This window comes from Mauremys mutica, chromosome 9 (genome assembly GCF_020497125.1).
Source record: "Mauremys mutica isolate MM-2020 ecotype Southern chromosome 9, ASM2049712v1, whole genome shotgun sequence".
NCBI lineage: Eukaryota > Metazoa > Chordata > Testudines > Geoemydidae > Mauremys > Mauremys mutica.
In genome coordinates, this window is record NC_059080.1 from 49,693,028 (window position 1) to 49,718,971 (window position 25,944).

General features: G+C 46.5%; 1 protein-coding gene across 1 annotated transcript; it reads right to left on the bottom strand.

Annotated features, from left to right (window-relative positions):
- Positions 1 to 1,563: 1,563 nt before the first annotated feature.
- On the bottom strand, positions 1,564 to 24,517 carry TM4SF19 (transmembrane 4 L six family member 19). The gene is made up of 6 exons (XM_045031219.1): positions 24,391 to 24,517; positions 17,934 to 18,130; positions 15,720 to 15,797; positions 5,553 to 5,722; positions 4,564 to 4,753; positions 1,564 to 2,425 (listed from the first exon to the last, which is right to left on the bottom strand). The coding sequence occupies exons 2-5, from the start codon at positions 18,108 to 18,110 to the stop codon at positions 4,564 to 4,566; spliced, it is 615 nt and encodes a 204-aa protein (XP_044887154.1). The 5' UTR covers positions 18,111 to 18,130; positions 24,391 to 24,517; the 3' UTR covers positions 1,564 to 2,425.
- Positions 24,518 to 25,944: the final 1,427 nt, after the last annotated feature.

The window sequence follows — 25,944 nt, forward strand, 5'->3', positions numbered from 1 at the left end:
CCCTGACTTTTACCAAAAATAACCATGACAAAATCTTAGCCTCAATGATGAGAGAAATGAATGGCCCCAGACTGCCTTAATGTTGAAGGACAGGGCTTGATTTTAAAGTCACTTCATTCTTGGATAGGCATTACCTCATGATTAAAAATTGTGTCCTCTTTTGACAAAAAGCGTCCAATAAAACATATGCAGCATTGATACACATGTAAAAATTGTGGCTGTATCAGTTCTGTCCAGCAGTTCAGCATAGATCTGTTTCAGTACCTACTAAGTATCAATGGACGTACCCGACTGTCTTCAATGGGCACTGGGTTTACAAGTCGTAAACTATATCATTCTAGTCTTTGTAGGCAGACAAGATTTGGGAATGGGGAAGGGATGACTTTATTCACTATGCCTTTGGAGAAAGCATACCTCAGTCCTGACCTGGGTGCCCTCTAAGCTGTGCGGTCGGGCGGCCACCCAGGAGTGATTCAAGTGCCACGCACTTAATTAGCAGAGCTGTGCACATCTGGCAGCATGTGTTCAGGTGCCCCTCCCCCCGCTACTTTGCAGCCACGTTGCACCTGCGACTGCTCCCAGGACCCTCCTGCTGCCTGTGCAGAAGGGGCAGGAGAGTGGGGTACTGATGTCAGGGTGTCTCCCTTCCCCCATCCCTGTACCCCATCTCCACAGAGCAGGGGAGAGGGGACAGCCTGGCTCAGGACTCTGAGTGGGAGAGAGCTGCTGTGGTCTCAGGTTTGAATGAGCCTTCCAGGTGAGTGAGCGAGTGAGTGCCTTAAAGAGACAGTGAACGGTCTCTCAGAGACTTCCCTAGCAGCCATCTCTCTCTCTCTCTCTCTCTCTCTCTCTCTCACAAACACCCCAACCCTCCTGCCCATGTACCCCATCTCTGCAGAGCAGGACAGAGGGGACAGGGCTCAGGAGCAGGAGAGCTTTCAGTGAGTGCCTTAAAGAGACAGCACACAGCATCTTTCAGAAACTTCCTCAGCAGCCAGCACACACACTATCTCTCTCTCTCACACACACACACACACACACTCTGTGTTTCTCACACACACTGTCTCTGTGTCTCACACACACACACAGTCTTTCACACTCCCAGCTCCCAACACATACTTGTAATATTGTTGTTACTTCTTGGTACTTCCTGCAATGCACATATATTCTCTGTAATTTTAGTCTTTCAAAGTGTGTTATTTTTGTTTTTTGGCTGGTCTATGCATTTCATAATTTTTATTTCTCTATTACACTTAATTTTAATTCTTTGAATAGTGAGTTCTAAAATGCCTAACCTGTCCTGGCTGGAGTAATTATCCCTATGGTAATTTTTTAAGAAATATATGTTATATCTAGGTGTTTTATTTCTACTGGATTCAGCACATGGATGGAAAAAAATAGAGGGAACATTGAGCATGACCCAGAGCCCAGGAATTGGTTTCTCACTCTTCAGAGATGCCAAACAATGATCAAACCCAATGGAAGCATCCAGAAGGCTCCAACTCAGTTTGTCTAAAAGCAGATTTATTAGATAAATTAATAAATTAAAAGACAGTGAAAAAATAAACCACATTTTGGACTAATGTCACGATAAATATCGCTACATGGGCTACAGTCATATGGGTTGTGCAAACAGAAAAAATGGGGCTTGTGGCTATTTTGCTTTGTTATGATGAATAAAGGTCTGAAAGGTTATTGGTCCCAACTGATGCCCCCTTCCCTCTCTTTGTCCTTAGCAAAAATGTCATCTTAAGGGTCACAGGGTCCATCCATAATCTCTCTGTTAATCAGCAGCCCTCCAACAGGCCAGTTTCAAGCTACTATCCAGAGGCATTGCCTCAGCACAGACGAAACCACAGGGTGGGAAAATCCAGATCTGATGACTCGGGATTCATTTGTTCTTCAAAGCGATCCGTTGCACGTGCAGAATCTGTCGTGTCTAGTGCCCCAGGCTTGCACAGTGTTCTTCCCTTGACAAAAGGTCTATGCATTTCCTGAATCTGGTGCTAAGGAACATCACACCATTACCAGACAAAGGTAAACAGCTAGCATGGATTATTTCCGCTTCCCCCTGGGTTTGCTCCTGTAGAAATCAGAGGGTATTCATATAATGGCCCCATCAATTCAGTACAATGTGTTCATACAGAAACTACATTGTAGCTCCATAACACAAAAGCATAAGTCTGATATCCAGCTCTAGCTGCCACCCCGGAATAAAATGGTGGCAGTGATTCTAGTGTGTATTAAATGTCCTTGTAGTGATGAGCTAATATGGCTACCCAGGAGACCATGATCGGTTTAATATTTGCACGGGTGTAGCTGATGCAGGAAGCTCAAAGCTCTGGGATGATCACCCCTTTGTAAATGCCACCTCTACTCAGCATAGCAAAATCCAGGCAACTCAGGAATCTGATGTGTACTGAACCTGCAACAAAATCAAACAGCATATCAGATTAGATGATAGCACTTTAGCCTCACCTGTAGCAGGAGGAGAGCAAGGATAGTCCATCTCTAAATGATCTGTTTCCTAGACCTAAACATCTGGCAGCTTCCCAGATGTGCTCAGAACAGCTCTCGATGGCACAGCAGTGAAAATGGCAGCAGCCAGTACCTACTAGCCCTCCCACCAGTGCTAGCATCGGTGGAGCAGCCCCAGGGAAATATTGGAAGTTTGATTGCTTGAAAATCTTCAGTTTAGACAAGGTTTTACAACACCATCCGGATTTTTGTTCAGCTTTCCCTCTCTTGCCTGGTAAGGCCTGGGCATGACTGGGAAACATAGCAGGTTTGCAGAGTTAGCTTCACTCGATTGGTGTTAAGTAGGTTTTTCAAGATAGCCACAGTTAACGCTTCTAGCAAATCAAATGATAGTGTAGGTTCCCCTCCAGTTTTAGCTTGATCAGTTCAGCATATACTAAAATTAAATGTGGCAGAATTTTTTTTTTATAATTTTGATGGATGCTAATGTTTATTTTAAAGCATTTTTTTCTGATTTATATCTATTTTAACTTTCACAGTTATGCAAAATTATGGACAGTTTAAATTTTTTCCCAATTTTTATTTATTTAAATGTTAATAGTTGTGGGAAATTATGGGGGAAATTATCAGATTATAATTATTTAATGACAGTAAATGGTAAAATTCAAAACTGTTAAAACAAACTGTCTCTATCACATCAAAATATATAAAATAAATATCCTTAAATCAAACTATTATGTTTTCAAGCAGTATTTTTCTTATTTTGCCTGTCTGTAAATTTCAATTATGATCGATAGGAATGTCTTTTTCATTGCTCTATGTGTGCAAACACAGGCGGTGTGCGCATGTATGTGCACGTGTGTGTGTGCATGTGCGGGGTGTGTGTGTGTACAGTGAAATCAACATTTACTGATAAAAACTGAATCCTTCCAAGCCTACCTAAAATAGATCACCCCTTTAAATCCTCATCAAGACAAGGCCTGATATTCTACTGGCTGAATCCATCATCACAGTCTTGCCTATCTCCACTAGCATTTGCCACTGGCTGAAATAAACCCTGCCTGGAAGAAATATTCAGGGAGATTTCTTTTTCTGCTACTGGGTTCCTAATGCTGGGATTGACCTAACCATGTGGGAAGAAAGGGCGGCCAAGGGAGCATGCCTCAGCCCTGTCTGAGCACTGGCTACATCTGAGCATTCCAGAGCCTCATTACACTGCACCACCACCAGGGGCGGCTCTACAAATTTGGCCGCCCCAAGCAGTCATGCCCGGGAGGCGCCCCCGAGCCGTGGGAGCAGCGGACCTCCCGCAGGCATGACTGCGGAGGGTCCGCTGGTCGCGCGGCTCGGCTGGACCTCCCGCAGCTGCGGGCGGTTCGCAGGTCCGGCGGCTCCGCTTGAGCTGCCGCAGTCATGCCTGCGGGAGGTCCACTGGAGCCGCGGGACGAGCGCCCCCTCCGCAGTCATGCCTGCGGCAGGTCCGGTCGTCCCGGGGCTCCGGTGGACCTCCCGCAGGCATGACTGCGGCAGGTCCGCCGGCCCAGCCTGCCGCCCCCCCGGGAAAGGGCCGCCCCAGGCGGGTGCTTGCCCCGCTGGGCTCTGGAGCCGGCCCTGACCACCACTGTGGGCCTGCAGTGAGACTATCCGTTGATCCAGTGTAGCATGGTGCACTGCAGGGTGTATCTTAGTCCAGATGCGACCCATCATCAGCTTTGAACACTACATTTCAACCCATCGCTGCCTCTCACACAGCTGGTCTATAGATAGACTCCTAACCCTTTACTCCAATCCAGTAGAAGGCAGTAACTTGGGGTCAGCCAGCCATGCTCTCATACTGTCCTCCACTTCCTGTCCTGTCCACCACATTTTACCTTGCACAGATACATAACTCCACTCCCACTCTGTACAGGATCAAGTCCTTGTTGTGCATCACATCTGGGCGAAATCTCAGCAATAGGATGATGCCTTCAGGTCATGCGGGAAAGCCTGCAGGAGTTTTTGCCTGAAATCTTTGGTGGCACCATTCGCATAGGGAGGGAAGATGAGGAAAAGCAGTCACAGAGAATTATTAGGAATTGAAGTTACCTATTTGCCTTCACATAAGCCACAGAGGCATCCAAAGAAGCCATTGATGACCTGAAGAGAAGCCAGGACCATTTCGACCACACTGATGACCAGCAGAACGGAAAACAAGTAGATGTTCCAGGCTACAACGTTTGGGGGCTCGATGCAGACTGAATTCCAGAGTGATGGGTCATACAAATAATTCTGAGCCCTTAAAAAGAGACTCTGATGAGACAGTGATAGGACAAAGACATCTGAAGGGGTGACATGCAGTTGATTGTGTAAAAAGTGTGTGGGGGGGGTGCGTGTGTTCCCTTTTCACTTCACTGTGATGGATAAAGGCAGCCTGCTACTTTCGTAATTTTAAAAATAACATGAATCTGATCAGATCTTCCTTGACTTTTCTGAAGGACCTCATAGGGGTCTCAGATGTGTGTATTGTGATCTATTAGGTCTGAATTATAAAACATCAACAAATACTTCCTTCCTCCAAAACGTTCAGTAGCCACTGAAGTTAAATAGCAAAAGAAGAGAACGCTAAAGATGCCATACACTGACATCCGCTCAGCTTGAGCTCATGGGTCTTGTTAATGTAATAATTTCACTGTTTCTCCAGGCACCACCACAGAGCCATCCCAGCTAGACAGGACCTGAATTTCTAATGGAAAAAACGAGCAGGTAAAAACTCCCACCCTTAAAATCACCTTTCAGACCTGTCTTTATGTATTATAAAGCCATGAGGGAATAAGTCCCCTCCCCCCATCCCTCCATTTTCAGGTCATCTTTAGTGGCCATTCAGCCTGGACTGCTCCACTCCCTGTTTCACGGCAAGCCAGCTTGCTGTAATGCTGGTTTTACCATCAGGAGGAGAACTTCATTCTCAGTGTTACTGTCTGTTGAATGCTGAATCATTAACATTTTCCCTGAGATTGTTAGATTAAGGGAAGAGATGAAGTTTTGTGGGTATTTTAGCTCTACTGCTGCCTGGACATTGCACAAGCTCCTTCTACCTGGTGTGGAAGGCCGGGTTTTCCATGTTTATGAAAGGGTAATCCCACTGCAGGACTTCAGTCTGATTGTATAGACAGAGGGGTCCATTTGTCAAGCCCACACCCGAAAGGATAAAGCAAGCAGTAGATCCCAGCAACGCCAGCCCCGACAATACAATGGAAAGGAACATCTGTGGGTAAAAGACACAGAAACGAACTTGTAATTCCAGGTGATCATGCTTCTCTCCTCAAATGTCAGGAGTCCCGCATGGATGGGCCTACCTTGGCAGAGACTGCAGCAATAAGAAACCGCCAAGGGGGCAAATGAACTCTAATGGCCTCAGATGCTGCAGTTACAACTGCTGGAAGAAGCTGGAAAACCCTTGCAGCTATTGTGTGACTTCAACCAAAGGAGTCACTGCAGATGAGCGCTGTGTCTCGGCTCCTAGCCAGAGCTTCTTTACAACTGCAACATGAATCCTGATCCCCCACTGCCCTGCACCTTGCACCACTGGTTACAGCTGCGTGCCGTGGCTGCAAAACATGGACAGATCAGATCAGCAGCTTGCTGCATGCTGGAAGAAAATACACAAGGCAGAAGACCCTGTGCACTTAATCCCCTTCCAACACATTATTAGGTGCATGTGCACAGGAAGTCACTCAGAAAATAATCACATCAGTCCCATGGCTTGATCCAACACAAAGTGCTGGCAGGAGCCAAGGCTGCCATTGTGGTTCTCCTCCTCTGCTTCAACTTGCTCATCCACACTCAGACGCAAGGCACCAAGGCCATTTGCAAAAGTGGCAGTTGATTGAGTGGGCTGGCTTTGCAGAGGTGCTGAGCACCCATGACTCCAGCTGGAGGTCAGGAGAGCTGCAGGTCCTCAGCACCGCTGAACATCAGGCCCAGGTGGCATCCAAATTCAGTGGCTCCTTTTGAAAGCCTGGCCTTAGTGTGCAAGATTACTGTGATGGGAGCATATGCTGCCCTGGGCAGCCTGTTTTATGCTCTCCTGGAGAGCTGGATTTGCATGAGATACCCTAGGAGAGGGCTAGGGGGCATTACCCTTCCAGCTCCTTTAGGGCAGGCACACTGGCTATTTCCCTGCCATTGTCAGGCATGGCCCTTTAAAAGGCCTAAGGATCAGAAACTCCCATCAGGATTGCAATGCCGAAAAAGGCAGGTTCCTTGCTTCTGCAGGCTAGAGGCAAACCGCAAGCTCTTGCATGGGATTTTTTTTTTTTGTCCTGCCTAACAGAACAGCAGGTGGGGTCGGAGCAGTGAAAATAACATTCCAGCTCTTGTGAAAATAACATTCAGATCTGCATCGGAGAAAGGGCTGTGACCTTTTTACCATTAGAGACCCACCACCCTCAACCTGCCGGGTGGGTGCGGAGATGCAGATAAAAGGGGACTTGCAAAACAGGGACTTAGCTTACCGAGCAGCCCATCATCATTCTCATCCAAAACCTCCTATGCTCGGGGCTGTTAGTAAAATATAGAGGCAGAACGTGAATCGCTGGGTTGGTGGCATGTGGTCCCTACCCCACACAAACACGCTGACTGCAAGTCTCTGGTGCTGTGCAATTCACACCACGGTGCACAAGGGGAGGGCAAAAAAGCCCTGGGACCAGCCAGACGTGGTACCAATCTGGCCAGGGCCGCCCAGAGGATTCAGGGGACCTGGGGCAAAGCAATTTTGGGGGCCCCTTCCATAAAAAAAATTGCAATACTATATTCTCATGGGGGCCCCTGCGGGGCCTGGGGCAAATTGCCCCACTTGCTCCCCCCGCCACGGGCGGCCCTGGGAAAAATAAACCTTCTGCATCTCAGCATAAACCCAGTTTTGAGAAAACTTCTTTACAAGGTATCACTGGTTCTCAGCATCAGCTAGTGCTAAAAGGCACTAAAGCTCATTACAAGTGTTGGACAAATATTTTCCATCAAAACTTTTTGGATCGAAAACTAGGGGTTTTTAAAAAGCAGAAAAAAATCACGGACAATGTCTGCTTTCCTTCAAAATTTGTTGTGGCTTTTTAATTGAAAAGCTGAAATTAGTCTGCCAAAACCTGAATATGGTTTGGGGTTTCAGAAGTGTGTCCAAATATTTGCTGCTTGCTGTGTTTGATTGTTTAAAGAAACAATAAAAAAGTTCTGCTTTAAAAAAACCCAAAACTTTTGAACCACCTCAGCTTGTGACCTGAGCCCATCCAGTCAGAGATTTTTCCAGGTTTCTGATACTCTGATGGCTTCCTTGACTTATATCTGTCTCCATAACTTTGGGTTCATTTAGGTTAGAACATAAGAACAGCCATACTGAGTCAAACCAAAGGTCCATCCAGCTCAGTATCCTGCCTACCGACAATGGCCAATGCCAAGTGCCCCAGAGGGAGTGAACCTAACAGGTAATGATCAAGTGATCTCTCTCCTGCCATCCATCTCCACCCTCTGACAAACAGAGGCTAGGGACACCATTCCTTACCCATCCTGGCTAATAGCCATTAATGGACTTAACCTCCATGCATTTATCTGTTTCCTAGAGACTGGCTCCATGGGGTCCCTCACAAACTGGAGACGGTTACTGTGGGTTTGTCTTTAGTATAGCTTATGTACATACTCCACGAACTGAGCATTTAAGCTTGTTCCAGAATCTGGGATGAGCCTATGTTGTGAAAACTGAAATGCTCAAAATAGCACATGCATGTGAATGGACACAGGGTGCTAAAATTAAATTAACCCAGGGGTTCTCAAACTGGGGGTCAGGACCCCTCAGGGGGTCATGAGGTTATTACTGGGGGTCGCAAGCTGTCAGCCTCCATCTCAAACTCCGCTTTGCCTCCAGCCTTTATAATAGTGTTAAATATATTAAAATGTGTTTTCAATTTATAAGGGGGAGGGATTGCACTCAGCGGTTTGCTATGTGAAAGGGGTCACCAGGACAAAAGTTTGAGAACCACTGAATTAACCCCTCTGGAGCCTCAGGGAATGCAGGGAAGGGGGGGGTCTCCCTTGGTAGGGTTGGGAAGGAGCTAAATGGTGTAGGATATTGCTCTTCTCATGTGATCCCTCTCCCAGTGGCTAATTTTAAATGAAGCTACCCTCACCTGACATGAATCTCCCTATGGCACTGAAATTAAATATAGACTATAATTTGGCATTTGAGAAGTGAAAGGGATGTTAGCCCTAATGGAAAACCTAACAGCTTGGCTCTTCTGCAAGCCTCAAACTGCTGAATGAGCTTTAGGGTAGGGAAGGCTGTGCCTCCCAAACAGCCTGGCCCTGCCCCCTATCTGACCCCCACCCACTTCCTGTCCCCCAACTGCCCGCCCCCCTCAGAATCTCTGACCCATCCTGCTCCTTGCCCCCTCACTGTCCTCCAGAGACCCGCCCCCAACCACCAACCCGGGACCCCACCCCTGCTCCCTGTCTCCTGACTGCCCCGACCCCTAGCCACACACCCCCACTGAGTCCTGACAGACCCCCAGAACGCCCACGATACAACCCCCCCATTCCCTGTCCCCCCCACCTCTGCCCCCTCCCTGTCCCCTGACTTTCCCCAGGACTCCCTGCCCCTTATCCACCTCCCTGGCCTCTTACCCCCGGCTCCCCCCTCTCAGGGAGCCTCAGCGCATCCAGGAGCATCCCTGAGCCGCATGGTAAGGAGGCGGGGCTGCGAGCTCCAGTGGGGCCTGAGCTTCCTCTGCTCGGCCTGGAGCTCGCAGCCTCACCCCCTTACTACGCGGTTCTGAGCGGGGAGGAGCTCAGGGGCCCCACCGGAGCCATACTGCAGCTGTTCAGGGATGCTCCTGGATGCGCTAAGGCTCTGGGTGAGGGGCAGAGGTGGGGTCGAGAGGGGGCCGGGGCGGGAGCCTCAGCTGTTCTCTTGTGGGCCCCTGCGGAGCCCGGGGCAAATTGCCCCACTTGCCCCCCCCTCTGGGCAGCCCTGGATCTGGCCCCCATTACTGGAGTAGCTGAGCCCCCCACACGCTGCAATGGTTTTAGCCTCAATGCCCCTGTGAGGCCGGGGTGATCCCCAGTTCACAGAGGAGGAATGGCGGCCCAGAGGCATTCAGCGATTTATCCAAGCTCACACAAGAAGCAGGGCTGACAAGAGGGAACCCCCCAAAATGCCTGTAACTGATGTGAAATGGGAGGGGGTGGGGCCTCAGAAAACATGGTGTACGGGGCCCCAAATTTCCCTTGATGGGCCTGACAGGGAGTTAGGGTTGACAACTTTCTACTCCCACAACACTGAACATCCTTGCCCTGCCCCCTGCCCCACCCCTTATCCGAGGCCCCGCCCCTGTCCCGCCCCTTCTCCGAGGCCCCGCCCCGTTTACTCATCCCCCCTCCCTCTGTCACTCACTCTCCCCATCCTCACTCACTCACTCATTCATTTTCACTGGGCTGGCTCAGGGGATTGGGGTGCAGAAGGGGTTGAGGGCTGTGGCTGGGGGTGTGGGCTTTGGGGTTCAGCCAGGGATGAGGGGTTTGGGGTTCACGAGGGGGCTCTGGGCTGTGGGGTGGAGCCGAGAGGTTTGCAGTATGGGAAGGGGCTCTAGGAAGGGGGTTGGTGTGTGGGAGGGGGAACAGGCTCTGTGCTGGGGATGTGGGTTCCAGGGTGGGGCCAGAATTGAGGGGTTCAGGGTACGGGATGGGGCTCCAGGATGGGGCAACGGGTTGGGGTATGGGGGGGGGTGAGGGCTCTGGCTGGGGGTGCAGGCTCTGGTGTGGGGTCAGGGATGAGGGGTTTGGGGTGTAGGAGGGTGCTCTGGGCTGGGATTGAGGAGTTAAGATGGCAGGAGGGGGATCAGGGCTGGGGCAGGGGGGTTGGGCATGGGAGGGGGTCAGCTGTGCAGGCTCTGGGCGGCGCTTAACTCAAGCAGCTCCTGGAAGCAGCGTCTTGTCCCTTCTCAAGCTCCTTGGCAGAGGCACAACCAGGAGGCTCTGCGTGCTGCCTCGTCCACAGGTGCCACCCCCGCAGTTCCCATTGGCCACATTTCCCAGCCAATGGGAGCTGTAGAGCTGGCACTTGGGGTGGGTGCAGCATGCGGAGCCCCCTGGCTGCCCCTATGTGTAAGAGCCAGAGGAGGGACATGATGTTGTTTCCAGAAGCCGCATAGAGCCATGGCAGGCAGGGAGCCTTTCTTAGCCCTGCTGCACCGCCGACCAGACTTTTAACAGCCTGGTCAGTGGTGCTGACCGGAGCCGTCAGGGTCCCATTTCGACCAGGTGTTCCAGTCAAAAACCAGATACCTGGCAACCCTACAGGGAGTCCAGGGCGGAGCAAGCAGCTGAACCCAGGACTTTCAAGTTCCAGGCTAGTGCTCTAATCACTGGATCACCCTTCCTCTCTTTGTCACATAATTGCTGCTTATTGAGCTGTCTCACTCCCCATCTAAACAATGGCCTGTTTGGAACATAAACCAAGGAATTTTTCTTTCTACTTGTCTGCAAAACGTCTCATTCCCTTCCAGGGCTATGCTAACACAGCACTGTTAAATATGGGGGCCTGGTGACAGAGGGGTGAGGCCTGTTAACTCCGGAACTGTGGGTCTGGAGCAGTGATTTCCCTACACCCCCCCCTGAATTTCCCCAATACCCCCCCAGTTTTGTGAACTAGTTACATGCCAAACCTGGTGGCTGAACTTTGCGACTTTTTCCTCACCCACAACTATTTCACATTTGTGGACAATATATACCTTCAAGTCAGTGGCACTGCTATGGGTACCCACATGGCCCCAAAGTATGCCAACATTTTTATGGCTGATTTAGAACAACGCTTTCTTAGCTCTCGTCCCCTAACGCCCCTACTCTACTTGCGCTACATTGATGACATCTTCATCATCTGGACCCATGGAAAAGAAGCCCTTGAGGAATTCCACCATGATTTCAACAATTTCCATCCCACTATCAACTTCAGCCTGGACCAGTCTACACAAGAGATCCACTTCCTAGACACTACAGTGCAAATAAGGGATAGTCACATAAACACCACCCTATACCGGAAACCTACTGACCTCTATACTTATCTACATGCCTCCAGCTTTCATCCAGATCACATCACACGATCCATTGTCTATAGCCGAGCTCTAAGATACAACCACATTTGTTCCAATCCCTCAGACAGAGATAAACACCTACAAGATCTCTATCAAGCATTCTTAAAACTACAATACCCACCTGCTGAAGTGAAAAAACAGATTGACAGAGCCAGAAGAGTACCCAGAAGTCACCTACTACAAGACAGGCCCAACATAGAAAATAACAGAATGCCACTGGCCGTCACCTTCATCCCCCAACTAAAACCTCTCCAGTGCATCCTCAAAGATCTACAACCTATCCTGAAAGATGATCCCGCACTCTCACAGATCTTGGGAGACAGACCAGTCCTCGCTTACAGACAGCCCCCCAACCTGAAGCAAATACTCACTACAGAACAAAAACACTAACCTAGGAACCTATCTTGCAACAAAGCCCAATGCCAACTCTGTACACATATCTATTCAAGTGACACCATAATAGGACCTAATCACATCAGCCACGCCATCAGGGGCTCGTTCACCTGCACATCTACCAATGTGATATATGCCATCATGTGCCAACAATGCCACTCTGCCATGTACATTGGCCAAACCAGAGAGTCTACGCAAAAGAATAAATGGACACAAACCTGACATCAGGAATCATAACATTCAAAAAACAGTAGGAGAACACTTCAACCTCTCTGGCCATTCAGTAACAGATTTAAAGGTGGCAATTTTGCAACAGAAAAGCTTCAAAAACAGACTCCAACTAGAAACTGCTGAACTTGAATTAATATGCAAACTAGATACAATCAATTTAGGCTTAAATAGAGACTGGGAATGGCTGAGCCATTACACACATTGAATCTATTGCCCCATGTTAAGTATCCTCACACCTTCTTGTCAAACTGTCTTAAATGGGCTATCTTGATTATCACTGCAAAAGTTTTTTTTCTCCTGCTGACAATAGCGCATCTTAATTAATTAGCCTCTTAGAGTTGGTTGGACAACTCCCACTTTTTCATGTTCTCTGTATGTATATATATCTCCTCACTATAAATTCCATTCTATGCCTCCGATGAAGTGGGCCCACAAAAGGTTATGCTCAACTACATTTGTTAGTCTCTAAAGTGCCACAAGTACTCCTGTTCTTTTTGCGGATACAGACTAACAGGGCTGCTACTCTGAAACATGCCGATTTAGTGACTGTTTGGAAATTTGAATTGAAATTGAAACATTAATAAACACTTTAAAAGCATATACAGTGTATGATAAAAAATACGTGTATCTGAAAGTATAATATATTTGAAAAGTGTGAACATAGACTAACTTCCTTATAGAGCTGTTGTTTTTTATGGCAATGTCAATGCATTCATTTCGGTGATGTTGGCCAACCTAATAATTTCAAATGATGATTTAAGCAAAGTTTAAATGAGCTCTCCCTGACAGCTAATGATGAGCTGGGGCGAAAGGCTTCAGGACCAGATTGTATTTACATTCACACCTAATCTACCTAGGTATCCAGCAAACAGAGTTGTGTTGCCCAAGTGATAGATTTTGGCTGGGGTTGGGTTACAAATCACTTGAATGCAGGGGGTGAGGGGTTGAGAATGAAATGTTTTTATTATTGTATGAGTAAAGGGCAGTAGAACAGTACTTAGCCTGTGCTGATTGAGGGCATCAAAAGAGAGGGTGAGGACCTGTCCCTCTCCACTGTTTAAAGACAGCTGATTAGGCTCCATAGATAGTCTTTTGTTCTGTTAAGTGACCACTGCAGCTGAAATCACTGATAATCAAGTCTAAATACTTAGTCCTGCTGTGGGGACAGTGTTCCTGTGGGGACAGTGTTTTTGTGTAAGACACAGCCCAGACCACACTAGCAGCGAGGTTCCCCCACTGAGAGCTCAGCTGAAATCACTGAGAGCTGGTGGAAGCTCAAGAGACCAACTCGCAGAGGTCACAGTGGCAGGTGGCAGCAGAAGGTGACTGCGCAGGGCCATTGGCAACAGAGTGGTGGAGTGAATAGTAGCACAATGAACAGCCGTGGCCAGAGCGAACAGTGAGCAGCTGGAGGAACGAGCAAGGTGCCTTCTTGCCCCCCACCTGAGAGGTGTACTCACATGAAAGCACCTCTGAACGCTGAGTCTCCACTGACCAAGGACAACACCGGTGAGTGGAGTGCGCTGGAGGGAAAAGTGAGGGGCACGTTAAATAAACGTTTTTTGAACTATATTTTAGTGACTTTGTTCTAGAATGCTAGATTTGTGACTGGGAATGGAAATATATATATAAATATATATAAATATGTTTCCTAGTAGGCCAAGATTTTTAAAATGCATTATTTGCCAAGGTTGTTATCTCACATTGTTTCTATCTTGAGAGGTCATTATGTTGGGGAGTTTCTGTACTAAACATTTTTATTATTATAATTAATTTTACATAAGAATGGCCATACTGGGTCAGACCAATGGTTCATATAGCCCAGTATCCTGTCTTCCGACAGTGGTCAAGGCCAGGTGCTTCAGAGGGAATGAACAGAACAGGTAATCATCAAGTGCTCCATCCCCTGTTGCCCACTCCCAGCTTCTGGCAAACAGGCTAGGGACACTCAGAGCATGGTGTTGCATCCCTCCCATCCTGGCTAATAGCCACTGATGGACCTATTCTCCAGGAATTTATCTAGCTCTTTTTTTAATTCTGTTATAGTTTTAGTCTTCACAGCATCCCTTGGCAAAGAGTTCCATGGGTTGACTTTATGTTGTGTGAAGAAGTACTTCCTTTTGTTTTTTTAAAACCTGCTGCCTATTAATTTCATTGGGTGACTTCTAGTTCTTGTGTTATGTGAAGGATTAAATAACATTTCCTTATTCACTTTCTTCACACCAGTCAAGATTTTATAGACCTCTATCATATCCCCCCTTAGTCGTCTCTTTTCTAAGTTGAAAATTCCCAGTCACTTTAATTTCTCCTCCTGTTTCATACCCCTTATCATTTTAGTTGCCCATCTCTGTACCTTTTCCATTTCCAATATATCTTTTTTGGGATGGGTGACCAGATCTGCTCACAGTATTCAAGGTGTACACATACCATGGATTTATATAGAGGCAATATGATATTTTCTGTCTTATTATCTATCCCCTTCTTAAAAAAGCAAAGGTTTCAGAGTAGCAGCCGTGTTAGTCTGTATCCGCAAAAAGAACAGGAGTACTTGTAGCACCTTAGAGACTAACAAATTTATTTGAGCATAAGCTTTCATGGGCTACATCCGATGAAGTGGGCTGGAGCCCACAAAAGCTTATGCTCAGATAAATTTGTTAGTCTCTAAGGTGCCACAAGTACTCCTGTTCTTTTTTAAAAAGCAAACAGAATGTTGGGAATCATTGACTGCCGCTGCACATTGAGTGGATGTTTTCAGAGAGCTATCCACAATGACTCCAAGATCTCTTTCTTGAGTGGGAACAGCTAATTCAGACTCCTTCATTTTGTATGTATAGTTGAGATTGTTTTCCAATGTGCATTACTTTGCATTTATCAACATTGAATTTCATCTGCCATTTTTGTTGCTCAGTCACCCAGTTTTGTGAGATCTCTTTGTAGCACTTTGCAGTGTGCCTGGGACTTCACTATCTTGAGTAGTTTTGTATCATCTGCAGATTTTGCCACCTCACTGTTTACCCATTTTTTCAGATCATTTATGAGTATGTTTAACAGTAATGGTCCCAGTACCGACCCCTCTGGGATACCACTATTTATCTCTCTCCATTCTGAAAACTGATAATTTATTCCTACCCTTTGTTTCTCATCTTTTAACCAGTTACTGATTCATGAGAGGACTGCCCTCTTATCCCATGATGGCTTACTTTTCAAAAGTCAATTTAAATTAAATACATTTTTTAAAAAAAATTATGATTTTAGAAATCTAGGCCTGTTATATGTTTTGGTGTAACTTGCATTATCCTTATGTTAAATGTTTTGTTAGGATAATGCAAATTTACTTTATTCATATCTCTTGTATATATATCTCATTGGTCCTGACACCTCCCCCTGTAAATTCGAACACCCCCCCCTAATTTCAATTCCTGGGGAAACCACTGGTCTGGAGTCTGGTTCTGCAGCTAAAATAAGAACATTTTCCACATGTCAAAGGAATCTCTGTCTTACATTCCGGCAAGTTCCACAGTCGGAGGAACGGCCACAGCGCCACCCAACAGCCGTGATCTGAGTTGCGGCCAGAAGAACCTGAGAGAGCAGAAAACGATTCAGGATGAATGGTACAATCCAGTCTGCTGGTACCAAGATCTGGCAGTGAGTTCCTTCCCTTATTCAGCATGGAACTTTTATGAACTACCCTTCATCCCAGTCTTAAAGACCCCAAATCCTGCAACGAGATCTGTGGACAGATCCTCATACCTAAGCAGAGCACCATTGAAGTCATTCATGGAGGTTCTGGAAGGTGCTGTGCTCCTTGTGGAATTAGGGCTAAAGTTAGAACCCTGGCAATAGGCTGTACCACGTTTATCTAATATCTGTCTGCAACTTCTAGGTGGCTGGTTATGCCCGTGTGCTTTGCTTTTATAATAAATGTTTTGCTGCATATAGAAAATTAGAAATGTCAGAAGGACCAGCATTTAAAAGCCGTTATCCACCACCAGCTCTTTATTCTGTGTTTGTACAGAGCCCTGCGCCTAGTCCTGGGCTGTAACTAAGGCTCCTAGGAGCTACAGTAATACAAATAAACCATAACAAATTGGTGTATGCAAAATGCAAGATGAATTCCCAGTGAAATAGAACTGGGATTACAGACACCTGAGTTCTATTACCAGGGCTTTGTCAATGACAAAATCACTTAATGTCTATGTGCCTCAGTTATGAACATAACACATGCCTTTAGAGCAGCCGGCGATACAAGGTGGAACCCTGGACTCACTGAAGTCTATGGAAATTTTGCCAAAGACATCAATGAGGCCACATAAAGTGATTTTCCTCTAACAGCAAAATAGTATTATTACTGTTTAAAACCAGCCAAGGAGTCATTGCAAACAATTGTACAGGAGACTTTGTTAATTATACTGACACTAGCACAACATACCAGTAGCCATCTAGGAGCCGAGCTGGGCAAACAATAAGAAAAGTTAATTTAAAAACATCCCAGAATCATCAAATATGTTATTAGACTATTGTTGGCTACCCAGCTCCATCCCAGCTCTTGCCAGGGTGCTGATTGCACTGCCGGGGTTCAGAGCAAAGCGTGGCGATTCTGGAGCAACTTTCTTGGAAGATAATGATCATTTCACTCAGTGGCCTGATGTGTCACCATGAACCTGGCTAGGCCCCAAAATGGTCTCATTAGAAAGCAGCATGGAGAAGTTTGGATTAGCAAATACAGAAATTACTAGCACCAAGTAGATGGGCAAAATGGCAACACAGCATGGGCTGCGGGTACCATAGGCTGAGGGAGGCTGTGCCTCCCCAAACAGCCAGGCGTGGCCTCGCCCATGCTCTGCCCCCAGGTCCTCTGCTTCTGCTCGGCAGCCCGGCTCCAGGGGCTGGGACCGCGCCACCCACCCTCCTGTCGCTCCAGGGCTTGGGAGGGAGGGCTGCAGTGGCACTGTCTGCCCTCCCTGGGCGGGTGGCTGTGGTGGTGGGGCTCTGGGATCTGGCAGAAGGGGCAGAAGGGGTGGTGTCTGGGGCAGAAGGGACGGGGCTGAGGGCTAGCCTCCCCCAGCCGGTGGGTCATGTGCCACCCATGAGACATGGAAGTGATTCTTGCTAATGGTCATTATACCAACTAAGGACATTATGGGGGAAAGGACTAATTATTTTAATCTGTTAACTGTTCCAAGAGGTTTGTAAATATGTGATTTTCTATCTGAATTTTCTTTTCTGTTACCCTTAGGACTTTAAAGCCTGTTAAAGCCGATGTGAGTCTTTCAGCTGACTTCAGGTCAGGCCCTACACAGTATGTAGGTATGAGAAGTATGTTAGTGTCAGACACCAGTATACAAAGCCCTGAGGAAAAAGGGGATGTACTGACATCCAGAAGCCTTTCATAAGGCTGTAAGGGGTCACCCTGATCATCCAGTCTGCCCTGCTGTCTAACACAGCCCATAGAATGTCAGCCAGGGGTTCTAGCATGGAGCCCAACACTTCCCCAGCTTACCAACATCCCCATTTCTCAGGTGGGGAAACGGAGGCACAGAGCAGGGAATGGGCTTGCCCAAGGTCACCCAGGAGGCCAGTGGTATCATGCCCTACCCACTGGACACACTGTGTCCAGGTCTTGGTCCTGTGACTTCTTTGGTGAATGTTCTGTCCAAGACAGTGCACACATGCTGAGGGAAAGAGAAAGGAGGGCAAAGGAGTCACACCACTTACAATTATGCCTCCTCCCCAGACTCCTGGCACTTGCATAGCCTGTTTGGTGATGTGGCCCTCCTTCACATAGCTCCACGTCCAGCTGGGGAAGAGGAGGAGCACGTTGGCAGCAATGGAAAGCACACCCAAGGCAATGAGGCATGGGCCCAAAATCCGAGTGCACTTCCCTACGCACATTGTCGTCAAGCCAGTGAGTCCTGCACAGAGGGGAGGGGGAAAAGGAATGATTGGATTTCACATGCTCTGGGCCAGATCCTCATTGGTAGAAGGAAGCGTAGCACCAATGACTTCTGCAGAGCTTTGCTGAGGCTAGGACTCCCCTTCTGGGTTTGTATGACATCTAAATGCCATTTCTAAGACTTACTTAGGTACTTAAGCCATGGGCACTTGCCTCTTTGCTTGCTATTAAGGTCATGTCTGCCTTCTCGCTAGGGCTGGATGGTTTTGCTCTAGCTGCATGTACCTGGGTAAGAGCATTGCCATAACTATGGTAAAGCATCGACAATAAAGAGCTGTATATACTCAACGTATTTCCGCTTTGTTCCCACTCTCCATCCTCAGGCCTACTGCTGGCTGGCACAAGGGAGAACAAGGGAGACATCGAATGCTTTCGAAAACTTGGCCTCTTTATTTTGGTGAGCTCTCAAAATCCAACCCAATGGTGAGTTCTGACAGGGGCAATGGAAGCTCCCTAAAAGTGGGGGGGCCACCAGTGCCTGAAATGAGGCCCCACCCTTCCGCTGCCCCTTCCCCCAAGGCCCCACCCTTGCACTGTCTCTTCCCCCAAAGCCCCATCCCTGTGCCGCCTCTTCCCCCAAGATCCCACCCCCTTCCTCCTCCTCTCTGCTCCCTCCCTCCCGGCCAGTACAAAGTGGGAGGGCATAGCCCTCATACTTTAAAAAGTGATGGGGCCATGGTCCCCTGGTCCCCCCTGTTCTGGTGCCCTTGAGTTCTGAGCACTTGAAAAATCTGGAGCCTAGTGTATAGCTTCCATCTGAAAAATTTCTCTAACAAGGATAGGAATAGCCCTTTTTCTGCACATCATGAGAAAAATTAACCTCCAAGAGATTTAAGCTGTTAGATTGAGTGTGCCCTTTCCTGAAATCTATCAGCTATGACCGGGCATACCAAATATAGTAGAGAAAATATTTGGTCATTAAAGCAAAACCTCTTCATCTTTCATGACACAAAGGGTATGTCTTCACAACTGGCCGGATCGGTGGGCAACAATCGATCTACCGGGGATCGATTTATCGCATCTAATCTAGACGCGATAAATCGACCCCCGAGCGCTCTCCCATTGACTCCTGTATTCCAGCTCGGCGAGAGGCGCAGGCAGAGTCGACGGGGGACTGGCAGCAGTCAACTCACCGCAGTGAAGACACCATGGTAAGTCGATCTAAGTACGTCGACTTCAGCTACATTATTCACGTAGCTGAAGTTGCATAACTTAGATCAATCCTCCCCCCCCCCCCACCCCAGTGTAGACCAGGCCAAAGATACCATGGATAAAGAGACATAATTCATAACTAATCTAAAAAACCTGGCCCTAGGATGAGAGGGGTGACCTTCTGGTGCAATACTGAGACATCTCATTTAGACAGCTTTTTAAAGGATATGAAAATATGAAAACATCTGCCCAAGAACAGCAATAAGTCAACACTACCAGATTGCTACTAATCAACACCTAGCTCTTCCCTCGCACTTTGCAGCCAGAGTGCTCACTTCACAAAGGAGGTGAGCACCATCATCCCATTTCACAGAGGAAGAAATAGAGGCACAGAAAGGTGCAGTGATTGCCAAAGGCCATTCAAAGTTGAGAATAATACTTAGATCACCAGGATCTCAGTCCCTGGGTTTAAGCAGCTTCTGCTGTTACAGCAAGCTAAGAAAGGAGCCCAGCATGGCCAGATTCTACTGTCCAGCACTGGGAATAGTTGGAGGCTTTCTTTCAAGTGGGGGCTAAGACTGAAAGATATTGATCTGCACCAAAGTTGGCTCCTGGGTAGATTCTTGGATTTCCAAACCAATTAAAGGGTACATTTTGCCATCCATAAAGACAGCTGAACAAATCTTTGTATCTATCAGGGGCTATTGCACAGATCTTGTAAATATATTGCAGTGGGATTGCAACTTTAGTAATGTCCCAGATCAGGGAGACCATTTCTTGACAAAAACCCCACATAGCTTATGAAAAAGCAAGAATATATTTAAATAATCCCCTCTTGAAACTCACATCCCAGGCAGAGAAAGGTAAGTATCTCTAATAAAATCAACAAGCTTTGCTGGAGTGAGAAACGCCTTAAATAGGAACTTAAAACATGATCTCCACAGCCTTGTGGTCAAAATTTCGTTTGTCTCCCCAGATGTCTTACAGTTTGAGAACAACAGATGAGAGAGGGCCAGAAAAGGAACTCACTGTTTACATTAAGATCTCCAGAGTAGGGACGGTCTCTTACATGTGTTTGTAAAGTGCCTAGCATGCTGGGGCTCTGATCTCGGTTGGGGGCTGTAGTCACTACCCTGGTTTTTTATTGGCCTTCCTCTGCAGCATGGGGTAGCAGGTTTAAACTAATGTAAATGGTGAATTCTTTGTAACTTGAAGTCTTTAAATCATTATGTGAAGACTTCAGTAACTCAGCTAGAGGTTAGGGATCTATTACAGGAGTGGGTGGGTAAGGCTCTGTGGCCTGCAATGTGCAGGAGGTCAGACTAGATTATCATGATGGTCCCTTCTGGTCTTAAAGTCTATTTATTATCCCTGTGTTGGTCCAACCAAAAGATCTTCTCCAGAGCAGTTTCTACCAATTTATCAATCTCTTTACACTTGCCCCACTCTCCCGCCCTTGCTTATAATGATTAGGGTCTCCTGTCAAAGACCAAAAACTAAACCATGCAACTTTGCAAACAACCCACACAGCTCAAACAGCGAATTCTGACTGAATACTCAAAGGAACTTTAAAAGCAGCAAAGAATCCTGTGGCACCTTATAGACTAACAGACGTTTTGCAGCATGAGCTTTCGTGGGTGAATACCCACTTCTTCAGATGCAAGTTTCAAAGGAACTTGTTATGAAACTGGTCATAGCAACCCATAGGTGTTTGTACAAGAACAGTTACAAATAAGAAGAAAATCATGATCTGTTCAACGTCAATATGAAAAGAGAAGGGGCAAATCTAACCAAGCTGTTTGTATTGAATACTTTGACCAGCTCCACTTAATGTCCCTTTGCATTGTCTCTTCAAAATTTTACTTGGAATATATTTACAAAGTAGCAGTGAACATCATTTGGTAACATTCTGACAATTTTAATCTCATTTACACTAGTATGAATCCAGTCATGCTACTGAAGTCAACTGAGTTACCATGGATTTACATTGGTGTGGCAGATTAGAATGTGATACAGTGACTACTGAGAGTTTTGAAGCTCACTGGCCAGATTTAGTCTAAGGGACAAGTTTTCACACCAGCATATACAGTCTAAACTGGAGCTTTTGGGAAAGTGGTGGGGTTTCCAGTTTATATCTCTTTCTATCCTGTGCACGGGATATTTAGTGGTTTTTTTTTTCAGATACATCATTTTACACAAATTCCTCTCCTAGCCACATCTTCCTAAAATCCTCAGGCCAAATTCCACCCAGTTACACCAGAATACATTTGGAATAATTATTCATTTCAATAGAGTTTCTTCTGTTTAAACTCATGGGTGGTGGGTACCATAGGCTGGGGGAAGCTGTGCCTCCCCAAACAGCCAGGCCTGGCCCTGCCCACTCTCTGGCCTCAGGCCCTCCCTCTCTTGCTTCCCACTCTGCGTGGCTCTGTCCCTGTGCAGTGGTCCTGGCTCAGGCTGGGGCTGAGATGCCTGCCCTCTCGGTGCTCTGGGGCTGGGGCCGCGCTGCCCATCCTCCTGGCACTCTGGGGCTGGTGGTGCTAGCCTGGGGGGGCGGGGAGATGAGAGGGGGCAGCCATGGTGGTTTGGGCTCTGGTGTGGGGAAGGCGCAGAAAGGGCAGGGCCTCAGGTGGAAGGGGCAGGGCTAGGGGCTAGCCAACCCCAGCTGGCGTTTCACATGCCACCTATGTTTAAACTTATAGATCAAAGACCAAAACTTGGCTCTACATCAGTAGAAAATGAGGGTTCCTGTCTATCGGCAATAGTTGTGTGGGTGGATCAGTATCTCAAATAACCTTTTCCCAAGCTTTTAGTGTCTTCTTTGTGAATTGCTTAATTACTAAACAATTAGTCATCATTTAGTAAGAGTAGCACAGTGTTATTTTGAAATTGGGTACTATCAATCTAGATTCACTTTACTTTGTATAACAAGGTACTACAAATTATAAAGGGTCAATGCAACACTGCATTTTGGGGGTATTATAGTCAGATAAAGTTAACTTCTGAGCATTTTTTGGTGCAAATAAAGTGGCAGCATACTTACAACATGCAGTGATTTTTAACTGTGGCTAGAAGTTTTGCAGACAACAGCTGCAGCAAATGAAATTCAGTCTTGTTGAGACATTCAATTAACTCACATCAGCATATGCCCATTTGGGTTAAACAGATTTCCAGTGCTTTTTATAGTATCATGCCTGAACTGTGTAGTTACTATTTAACTAATGTATTTGACGCATCTGGATTCTATGGCATTTATTGTGCAATCACAGTAAAGCAATAATTTAAAATAATTTTGCTTCAAAAAAATAGACTGAACTGGAACTGGTGAAGTGAAATTTCAGAAGTGAAAGTCGAAATAATTACCCAACAACCCCTTGTACACCTCTGAAGTCCTGAAAAACCTCAGCATCAGGGTGGAACACATCAATTTTGCAAGAGCTGAAGTGGACATCCTGCCAGAACTAAACCAGAAGGAAGTGGACATGTAACCCATCAAGCTGCCACTTACTGAGAATTCTCTTAGCCCAGCTATTTCATGTTCTAAGGAAGCTTAATATCTGAAGCCCATACAGTGCAAAAGCCAGCCAGTGCAACTGACTAGTGATAAGCTAATCAAGTGCCAGGAACACTCTAGAGCAACAATATAATTTGCACATTCTAAGATTTGTGCACTATTGCTTGGGATGCTCTGCTCTCAACCCTTTGCTAATGTAAATTCACTGACATTGATGGACTTGGAGAGGGTGCTAGACTGAGCGTTGGGAGGTCCAGTGTGATTTTTGCCTCTGCTCTGCTATACCCTCTTCAGGAATTCATGTCCCCTTGTGTGCCTCTGTTTCTGCAGAATCTGTTGTTTTGCCTATTTTGATTATCATAGAATCATGGGTTTGGAAGGGACCTCAGGAGGTCATCTAGTCCAACCCCCTGCTCAAAGCAGGACCAATCCCCAGCCAGATTTTTGCCCCAGATCCATAAATAGCCCCCTCAAGGAGTGAACTCACAACCCTGGGTTTAGCAGGCCAATGCTCAAACCACTGAGCTATCCTCCCCGCCCCCCCTCTTTGGGGCAGGCACTATGTGTTTGAACAGCACCTAGCACAATAGGGTCCAGCTCTCAGTTGGAGTCTCTAGGCACTACCACAGTACAAGTGATAAACATCCAGTTGTTGCTTAGCCTTCCAAAGAAGCTGCTCTTCAGGGCCAAGTGTGATGTGGGCACCACCTGCTAGGAATTGGATTGAGCCCACAGGCTCATTGCACACTGGCAGTTACACATGATGGAAGGCAATGACCACTACAACCTCCCCATTTCTTGTACAAAGGGACATCCCTCGGGATGCTTTGGAAATGGCATCAATCTCTTTCCCAGCAGAAGTTTAACTGCTTTGATTAACCTTTCCCCTCAAGCTGCAAACAGGTTCTGTGTCAGCTGATCTCATACATGACAAGCCACTGTTGGGTCACTAGAGGAGATGAAATCCACAAGGGAGAAAGATTCTACACCAGGAGTCGGCAACCTTTTAGAAGTGCTGTGCCGAGTCTTCATTTATTCACTCTGATTTAAGGTTTCATGTGCCAGTCATACATTTTAACATTTTTAGAAGGTCTCTTTCTATACGTCTATAATATATAACTAAACTATTGTTGTATGTAAAGTAAATAAGGTTTTTTAAATGTTTAAGAAGCTTCATTTAAAATTAAATTAAAATGCAGAGCCCCCCGGACTGGTGGCCAGGACCTGAGCAGTGTAAGTGCCACTGAAAACCAGCTCGCGTGCTGCCTTTGGCACATGTGCCATAGGTTGCCTACCCCTGTTCTACACCAACAATCACAAACCAACAAGCACAGATGCCCAAGGCTTGGGAATCAGTCCCAGATTGGGAACCCCAGAGAAACTCTCCACTCCCTGTAACCTTCCATTGATGTTACACCTAAGTGCTACAGTAATACAAATAAATCATCATCATCGTCATCACTCAGAGCAGATGCATTCGGTCCCTAAATCATCCTTCTCAAGTAGCCCACAGTTATATCAAATCCCAGTGAATGCTTTCCTTCTCCACTTACCTGAGAGAAATGAAGTGATGTGATGCAAAAGCAATGAGTTGTCTCCCAGTACAAGGGCAGTCTCACCTGTCTCCCCCAATGGACAGTATCTAGGTTACTGGAGAGGATCTAATGAGGCTTGTTATCATCCCCAGGAAAGGCGAAGATCCCTGAAGAGTCATGGATATTGGATATTTATACGTGTTTTGACTATCAGGCTGTCTCCAGTTTTTCCCATAGATGGTCTGAAGTTCTATTCATCTGTCACCCACACACCAGTCATATGCCTCATTTCTTCCACATGACTGACAGCTCTGAAGTGGTGATGACCCATTCTCAAAAAAGCACCTCACACTCATAGAAGGAAATGAGAATTGTTACTAAACAAGAAAGCTGCTTCCTGGTTGGGGCAGTGTGTGTGCACATTTGCATGGAATGATGTGAGCAGCCAAGAGCCAGGCAGAGAGGCTGAAGCTGATTGTCTATGCAAGGAGCTTCCCTCTGTGCCCCTGGCATGTGAATTAATCAAGCAAATGTGAATGGCATGGGCACCCAAGGCCCTGATCCTGCAAACACTTCCAATGACATCCTGCTGAGGCCATCTGTGGGGACTGGATCTGGGACTGCTGGAGTTAAAGCCATGACTCTCTTACTGCTGGAGCTAAAGAAGCAGCAGCATTACATCAGAGACAGTAGCAGATCTGACGTTTATGCTGTGCTCCAAACTCTGGAAGCGGACAGATAGCCACACTATCAGAATGGGTTGTGCACTTAGGCAGGTGTGTAACCCTACTCACATATAGTGCCATATATGTGAAATAAATTGAAGCACTCAGATGCAAACTTTTGTTCATGATAGGTTCCGATCTTGCTAACACTTAAGGAAGCACAGAAAGACTGTTCTACAGAGACCACGGCTACACACACACTTCTATCAACACATCATCAAATGCAAAAACAGTGTGCGAGAGATCCATTGCATTTAAGAACGTCCCAAGTTACCTTACAAGTATCACATCAACATTTATCAAGTACTTGTCACTAAAGAAAAATGCATTCATCAAGTTATGTTTATTCCAGTAATATCTGGTGATCCACTGAGAGCAAGGCCCCATTGCGCTAGGTGCTGTATATACACATTCAGAGACAGGCTTTGCCCCGAAGAGCTTACACTCCAAATAGCCAACACATCCGAAGGGCAGGAGAAAGGGATATAACATCCAAAATTCTTGGGAAAGCTCTATGGACATCTTAAAGAGAAATCTATTCCTCATAAGATAATGACAATTTTTTTAAACAGAGCTGTTTCAAGTCAGTATTTCACTAAATAGAAAAAACCTTCAGCCACACTTGGTAGCAAGATTCCACATATGGGTTAATAAATGATTATCAGATGTTAGAAGCATGTTACAGACATTAATGGCATGTATTGTAGTAGGTTATAAGCACATCAGTAGAGACTGTTAAAAGTTTATAAGCCATGATTACAAGCAACACATTGTCCTGTTGGCCTTAATTCTTATCAATTGTTATAAACTGTTTGTCAAAACAGTCATTGTGTACTAACCCGTTATA

Coding starts and splice junctions, on each gene's coding strand:
- TM4SF19 (XM_045031219.1), bottom strand. CDS start 18,110: ATGTGCGTAGGGAAGTGCACTCGGATTTTGGGCCCATGCCTCATTGCC. Junction 5,723..15,719: donor ACTGTGGAACTTGCCGGAAT/GTAAGACAGAGA, acceptor TTTTACCCACAG/ATGTTCCTTTCCATTGTATT. Junction 4,754..5,552: donor AACCCGGCCTTCCACACCAG/GTAGAAGGAGCT, acceptor TCTCTTTTTAAG/GGCTCAGAATTATTTGTATG.